At 36.8% G+C, this 8,436-nt stretch overlaps 1 protein-coding gene across 2 annotated transcripts; it reads right to left on the bottom strand.

Moving 5' to 3' along the window:
* On the bottom strand, positions 1-8,004 carry LOC111807261 (uncharacterized). Of its 2 annotated transcripts, XM_087129330.1 has the most exons (9): positions 7,710-8,004; positions 5,419-5,811; positions 5,106-5,176; positions 4,589-4,975; positions 3,547-3,844; positions 2,524-3,375; positions 2,045-2,139; positions 1,511-1,652; positions 1-1,010 (listed from the first exon to the last, which is right to left on the bottom strand). In XM_087129330.1, exons 1-9 carry the CDS (start codon positions 7,945-7,947, stop codon positions 298-300), a joined length of 3,189 nt encoding a protein of 1,062 aa, XP_086985456.1. In that variant the 5' UTR covers positions 7,948-8,004; the 3' UTR covers positions 1-297. The 2 variants fall into 2 exon arrangements, with proteins under 2 accessions (XP_086985456.1, XP_023548671.2); XM_023692903.2 differs by having other exon boundaries at positions 2,524-3,844.
* Positions 8,005-8,436: the final 432 nt, after the last annotated feature.

Raw genomic sequence — 8,436 nt, 5'->3', positions numbered from 1 at the left:
TTAGGTTAACCTACATCTATAAACATTCATTGGTTAATAAACTTTAAGTTTCTAATAAAAATATACCTATTTAAAAATTTAAAAGCTTGATTAAGATTTTCATAATGTGTGTGTGTGTGTAAAGGGGAAAATAAAAAGGCCTTAACTTGAGGAATGTGAAGAAGGGAGAGATACCATACCTACAAACAAAAGCAATATTACAAAAATCCAGCCACACCAAATTTGGACACCATCAACATGGCTTATCCAATGGTCTCAGATGTGTGCACTGACCTGTTTAGTTAGCTCTAAAAGCTCTTATGATGCACCAAAATGTTGTTGAACTTCCGGCCAATTTAAGTAACTCGCGCCATCGTTGGATAATCTCCAAAGCCCTTCAGCAATTTCATCATACAACTGATCCCAACCCCAACTTGAATAACCCAAGAAAAACCAATATCCATTAACTGAGTGATTTCCTGACTTTATCTCTTCTATTTCATGTAATGTAGCTACCTGATCCAGGAAGTGTATGCCTGGTAGGATTTCAAGCTGCTGCTGCAGATCTTTAGGAACTTTTTGAGTTAAGGCCACGAGAGGCATTTTGCGTTTAATGAGCGGCCCCCCGAGCGACAATGGTGCTTCGTTTAACATCTCTAAACCTTCTGCCATGTCTTGAAGAGAATCCCATCTGATATACTTGTTGATTATCAGACCGTGGAAACCAACGGTTTGATCTGCCTTGACAATCAGAATCTGAGCATTATCAAAAAGTTGTGAACCAACAAGCTTGTCTGTGGCGGTTAACACGGATCCAATGCCTATATGAAGTGATGATTCCTCCTCATCATTTGTGATATGAAGATTTAAGTGACCGAATCTTGTAGCACTTTCCACTTTCCTGTCTCTCACTAGGACTTCGTGGTACTTTTCGCTTGGAATAGCATCCTTTTCTTGAAGATGAGTGGGTCTTACATCTTCAAATGACTTGCCGCGTTCAATTCTGTTGTCCGCCACTGTCCATAGAATTCCTATTTAACAAAGAACAACCAGCCATTAGATTATAGACAACATGTGGAAAATGTCTGGTTTCTTGAAAGCTCAATTCTGCATTTAAAATTACTCTTGAGGGCATCCCTAACATCATAAAGTCAAAATAATGTCATTTTCCGGTAAAGTTTTTGAGTAAAAAATTATTCCCTCGACTTCAATTGATAATCTTGAACAAGACAAATTTCTCAATCAACAGAACTGGCCACATTCAATGTGACACGGACGTGGTGCATTCAAAATGTCCTACGGCTCTTGTTCATCCAAGAGGAAATTAGTCTTCTATGTCTAAGACAAGTGTGGAAGATTTAACAAAGATCGTGGGCTAACAGGATACAAGCAAGTCATACACAGATAATCTCGGCAAACAAACAAACCCATGGATGCAGAAATCAACACCATTATGATGCAAACTGAAAGCAGAACTCGGGTGGTAAGAATAGCAATAAGGGATAATAAAAAGCCTTAGTTTGGACATTACCCTTTTGACTGATAAGATGTTGGGAATTACTTCCTTGTTCTGCCACAAATTCAATAATATCGCTTACTGCTAGATCACCTTCATACAATATAGCTTTCTTACTTGCTGCTGGAAATAACAAAAGCGCAGGATAGACTTCTCTCTGCATGCCCAAGTTTACGAAAGGTTAACTATTGAACAACGCTAAGCAAATACAAAATTAGTCACTGGCAGAGACCAATTTCCAAAATACAAAATTAAGCAATGACTTTAAATCAAAATACAAAATATCAAATCAATATAGAAGTTAAACTTCTATATTGACTTAAACTAGTTTATAAGGACATCAATGGAAGGAAGGTATCCATATGATGTTGTGAGAACATTCTTGGCAAATGGTACGTATTATTGTTGGGAATACCATGCCGTGTAATGGTTCACCAAAAATTTGGTAAAATAATCAATGAAAACACTGACTGCAGAAAAACATTAAAATTAAAGACAAAATTCTACAGGGAGGGGAAAGAAAACAGATGTCAGTCCTGAAAAGCGCACCTGATCAAATGACTTTAGAATTGAACTGCAATCGTTCAGTGTGCAGTCCATTAAGTAGATAAGCGGGAGCTTTGACAGTAGATCTGTCCGAGCTTCTGCAAAATGTAATGTGAACAAAACACTATTATTGTTGGACCATTCTAAAATTGATTCAAGCATTCAAACGGACAAATGTAAAACTCTTATTACCACTTTTTCAAAAGCATATTACCTCCAGTACCAAAAGTCAATCGATATACAACAAACTTCTTACATTAATATACTAAGATTGCAAAATAGAAAAACTTTGTAGCTAGTACGTCATGGAACCCACCGAAGAGCAATGAGCAAAATAATATTATCATGTTAAGACAAGTTGTAAGATTCCCACAAGGAAATGCAGAGGCATTTCAAACAGAATAGGAAGAAGATGAAGAAGATAAGAATGAACCACCATCAGAAGTCCTGATAATTTTGAGGACAAGCAATGAAGTACTCACCACTTAACATATTATCTTCCTTTCCACGTCCACTCGTCAGCGTGTTAGCATAACCCTGGATAGCTCGATAAACTTCAGAAACAACTACTTCACTTCTCAGGCAAAAACCACACCAACTATTGCTGAACAGAACTAACACATCCTTGCCATGTGGATCGAGAGTATTTAAAGATTCAGATTCGATGGAGCCAAGAACAAGTTCGGAGAAAGTAAGAGCTGTAACCCGAGGAGCAGAATTCACCTCATGAAAATCCAAATTAACAAATGGTGGGATAATGGCTGCCCTAGGGCTTCTGTTAACGGATTCAGACAGTTGAAATGGATGTAAGCTTCTATTGAGAAAACTGCTTAAGAAATCAGCCTGTGAAGAATAGCTTAGTAACTTCTCTGATGGAAAGACATGATGCTGCTGCAGAAGGGGATCAACGATTACCAAAGCAGGGAACTTTGATTGGCCTGTCAAAGCTTTAAGTAATCGGTGGTTACCATCAGAGAAGAAAAATGAACCTTCAAAACCTTGGATGCAGAGGTTCTCATCCCTCGATATTTCCATTGTTAAAGAAGATTTTTCTTCAACTTTAATGATTCGAGGAACATCCAATTTCTGATCGGAAGCTGATTCATCAGACTGTATAGAATCATGATGCTCATGTGTATGAATGCTAGCACTCTTCTCATTATCTTGCTGAGTAGAAGATTCCATGGTACAAGCATCTGAAGCTTCCCCACGCTCTTTGGCAGACATACACCTGCCATGAATTGACTGATCTTCATCCAGTTGAACACCAAGTGTAGTAGTGCCTTTCGGGGATGTCTCTGGTGACACTTCTAAAGGTTGAACTTCTGCCACATCTGCCAATGGATTTGCTAATTTAAGGTCAATGTCATCAGATAAGAGCTGGAAACCTAAATTCCTTGCAAGGGAGCTTAACGTAGCCTGTTTTTTCTGAAGGAGTGATAGGATCTCTTGCAATGAATTTTCTTGTAGTTCTGAAGCTAATTTATCCAAAGAGACAAGTTTACCCTCATTCACAATCATGACAGAAGACGTCTTATCCTCCAATTTAATTGACCGAGATGCTGGAGACAACTTTAGTCTAGGAGGTTCCAAGGCACTTCTCAGTGACGGGAGCTTGTTAGGAGCTTGTTCAGTGACGGGATAAGATGTGCAATACTGTTGTGCTAATTCTCTGAAATCCCCAAGAGCTGCCTTACTGTCTCTTCTAGACTCTGATGAGTTGGATGATCTATCCACGAATAGAATTATCGATGGCTTATTGACTGGCAAAAAAGGTTGCTGACCGATCCCATCTACTTCAAGCTACATGATAACAAAAACCCCCAACAAATTATGTAATTATAGAAAATAAAAATAAAAAAAGTCCTATTATTTGTTGTTTCAAGATTTAAATTCCATGTTCCTTTTAAATCTGGCAGATACCTTAGGCCTTTTTCCATTATCTAAACATAAGCTCGATTGTTGAATCCTCACGCAAATAAGAATCAGTCACCTCAAAATGCTGGCTATGTTTAAGGTCTTCTCTCTTTTCTCGCTCTTTCTCTCTTTCACCCCTTTCTTTGAATATTGTTTAAGGAGTAGGGTTTTTATTAATTTTCTAAGACAATCACAAAGAAAAAATATTGGTAGTGTACAACACTTGTAAAATAATTACTTTTAAAAAGCAGCTACAGTGTATTTTCAAGCACTTCCTGAGCCATTAGAAGGGCATTAAGAGCATCAAAAAGATCATAAAATTCATTGAGGCATGAAGAGCAACAAGAGACAAAAATAAAAATATAAAATATAAAATAACAAGGAGCTTAGTGGTGTAATTTCTACAGCATATACATGATCATCTAAAATGAAAGAAGTGTGACAGTGGTCTATTGACATATACATCATACAGAAACCAATCAACCATAAAGCAACCTTGGCCAGGTTGAGAGGCTATCTTCCACTTCCCTTTCAGCAGCAAGCAAATTAGCATGTTGTAGAGGAATGAACAACATATATGTTATGAATAAAAAATAAAAAAAAACTATGTTTGAAGACAAATTAAGTTACCTCTGAAACAATGAAATTATTCATCTGTAAATTTTCCTTAAGGTCATCATCTGCACTAAGAGTTTTTGAACATCTGGGACATCCAGCAAAATGAAGTGTTGCAAACCACGAATCCGAATTGTCAATGCCAAGAGAAGAAAGCATCGATCTATCGGAGATTAGACCAAAACCATGCTTCTCTCTCGGCAGGAAGAATTCTCTGACAACAGCCAATAAATTTGTGAAGAAAGAGCTGTACCGCATGAACTCTTCATGATTGCAAGATGATGGAAAAGATTCATTTGTACACTTCGCTTCAGAAGTATCGTTTCCTGAACTGAACTCCCCAAACCATGGAACTCCATATACTTTTTCAATACCACACATGTCTGTATTTTTGTTACGATGCTGTTTTTTTGGGAAGTAGAGGGTATAGGCAGGGGAGAAGAAAGAGGTGAGAAATTTATTGGAATAATTTTTTTTTTCTTGTGATCATCTAAAACCAATCGCATAATGGTAATTAAAAATAGCTAGCCACCTTGCCGTTATTCTTCCCTCTCAATGTTTGTATTCCATCAGTATGTTCATTAGTTGTTCCAACGAGATCATCTGCAACAAAATGTGGAGCAGATGTTCATTCTAGAAATTACAGAAAACATAATGATGAAACACCAGGAGTAGCTACCGAATGCAACCAAAGCAAATATAAAGGAACCTTTTTTCTTTTTACAAATTTTGCATACCAATTCACATTTGAAACAGAAAATAATAAAACAAATCATGCTTTGTACATTTGGAAATGAAATAGGGAATTTGAGGGTGACAAGAGGTACAGAAGTAAAATCACAGACCTGTAACATTGCCCTTTATCCCCTTGGACAGCAATTGTGTGGTCCATCCACAAAATTCCGTGAGAAGCAAGGCCTTATCAGTTGAATCAAGGAATGACTTCAATTCCTCAGGGGTATTCAAGTGCGTAAGGGGAAGTTCTTCAGGCAATAGTGACATGTATGGATAAATTGAGAATACTATATTTTGGGCTGTTAGTCTCCCTTGATACTTGTAAGATACAGAATGATGGTAGAAAATAACATTTGTCTCCTCTGACGTAGCACCAATTGCATTTACTAACATCTTCTCTGAGTTTCTGTACATGAACATCAGCTTTAATGAACTATACCTTTCTTTTCTATTTTCAATAAGATGGGCTATATCTTTCATTAGGGCTCGTGATTCACCAGACCCTGCCAACAGAATAATTGATCATGCATCAACAAATGAAACAAAAAATATATATTTGGAACACTGAAACTACATCCCTAAGATTTAGGAAATTTAAATTTTTCAATTTTCCTTCATAGGAGATAGAGAGAGGAATATTTTTTGCTTCAGGTGGCCTTAGACAGAGACCCTTTTCCTTACATTTTTGCTGTGGCAGAGGCATCTTTAGAGATTTTGAGAGAGGAGACTAAAGGGCAGAGATTTCTCATTCGCAATATGGGCATGTCACAATTATCTTTTATCCAAATGATGAGTTTTCTTTGAGATATTGGTGGCAAAGTTCTTCATATCCTCGTTGAATTCTCAGATTTATCTTTAAATCTCTCGAGAACAGCTATCATTCAGCAGAATATTTTGCAAGAAAGTTGGAGAGCTGAACAGTTTACCCTTCAACTATTTGGCTGTGCCCTGGGCTTTTCCCAAGAAAAAGCTTCTATTGGGTTCCTGTTATGGAAAAAAATCCAAGCTAAGTTGGCTAGACGGTAGAACATTCCTATTCCAAAAGGAGAGACTTCGGCCCAATCCGTTTTGGCCAGCATCTCCCTTTACCATTTCTCTGTAACACACTTGCCTACCCTGATACTAAACACCTAACTAACTCCCTCATTTACTTTCATACATCACCTACGTAAGGGGCACCAGAACTCCACATAACTTCACAATTGTATGATATTGTCAACTTTGGACATAAGCCTAAATAGCTTTATTTTTGGAACCACTCAAAAGACCTCATACTCACGGAGATAGTGTATCTTACTTATACAGTCATGATCTTGCCTTTATCTAGCAAATGCGGGTCTTTAGTTGTATTCTCAACATTACGAATATGGGATATTGTGTTGGAAGATGTGAAATAAAATACTTCACATCAACGTTAAACAGTTACACGTAACAACTGGAGTCGAAGCTCCAAATATCATCACTTCCAGAAAGCTAATTGTAAAATACTGTTTAGCTCAGTATATTCCCTCAAAGTTAGAGGTGGAAGCAGGATCATTTACAAGGGAGTTCTCAGAGAAACAATTTTATTTTTCTATAACCAATTTCCAAGCATATACACCCCAGGCCCTACAACCAGCATATCAAGAATAAGGACTGACGACTAGCTTTAATAGGAACTTTATGGATGAGGTTATGAAACGGGTATGGCGCATCTTTCTTCTTAAATAGTTCTCCTCACTTGAAAGACTGATAATAGAATCAAAATTGTTAATAGCTCATGATCCTTCTCGCATAAGAGAACGTTCAATTATCTGCTAAACAATACAAAATCCATCCCAAGAAACCTAGCCAGTGTTTGTCTGAACTTGCTCACTGAGAAACTCGCACCCTAGGTCAAGTCCAAAGAAAAGTCCACAACCTATGTTTTGTGTAATGCTCATGAAGATCAATAACATCTTTTTCCAACCTCTTGGAAAGTTTGGAGCAAGGTTTCTCAATGATTCAAAGAACAGTGGTGCTTCGCTTCCATAAATCAAAATTTACACTGTTGGTGTGTAAATCGAATACCAAACTACTCCAAGACTTCTCTTCTTGCCATTTAAATTCATTAACATCATACAATGAAGCCTCCGAACTTCAACCAATCGCTCTAGTTGAACGCGCAGATTTTAACCCGCCTCTCCGTCGCGGTAGTAAAAAACGCGGAAAAAAAAAAAAAATCGGTCCAAATGCGATAAAAATCACCATACTACCTAATCAGCTAAACATTGCATATTGTTTAAATTCAGACTACATCTGTAGAAATGGTTTCTAATGAAAACAAAAGAAAACTAAATAGTCGGTCCAAATTAGCTCAAAAGTACCCGGTGTTGATCACTTCTGCCATAAAAACAAAATCACAGAATGACAGAAAACTCACAGGGAAGTGTGACAAGAAGAAGAATATGCGGATGAAGTCTGATCTGAGAAGAAAAATTCTGCCTGGTAAGAATTTGCCATTCTCCAATTGTCTCCGATGCATTGGATTGAACAACCAACGTCGCCAAAAGTGCGGCAACGACCACCCCAAACAGCTTCCGTTTCTCATTGTTCTTAGAAAACCGGCCATCACCAAATCTATCGCACACTCGTCTTCTAGCTTCAGCAGCTGAATTCATTGTTTCATCTATGGTGCAGTGGCAGAGACTCCCAACTTTCAGTTTTGGAGACCCAAATGAAAAATAATACCCACACGAGAAATGGGTCGTGGGCCGAGTAATGCGCTGTCGATCGTATCCGTCTTGTAACGATACGACACGTCGTCTCATATATACAGGAAAAATAAATTGGTTGGGAAGTTTTTTTTTTTTTTTTTTTTTTTTTTTTTTTTTTTTTTTTTTAGATTTAAGTTTATAAATATTACTCCCACCTACAAAATTTTATTCATTTTATTATATATATTTTAATAAAATATTTTTTAAAAGTAAAAAACTGTGTATTGAAACATTTTTTTTGTTAATTAATTATTTAGAATATATATGTATAAACCCACATCTCAAAGTAAATATTGAATATAATCATTAATTAAATTTATTAAATTGTATTAGGTGTTTATTTATATCCAAATTACATGTTAATTATATTAGACATAATTATTAAAATTTGAG

This window comes from Cucurbita pepo, chromosome 12 (assembly GCF_057944985.1).
Source record: "Cucurbita pepo subsp. pepo isolate OVF chromosome 12, ASM5794498v1, whole genome shotgun sequence".
Taxonomy (NCBI): domain Eukaryota; kingdom Viridiplantae; phylum Streptophyta; class Magnoliopsida; order Cucurbitales; family Cucurbitaceae; genus Cucurbita; species Cucurbita pepo.
Note: the sequence above shows the minus strand (reverse complement) of the source record. Positions and strands in the feature narration are given on the sequence as shown.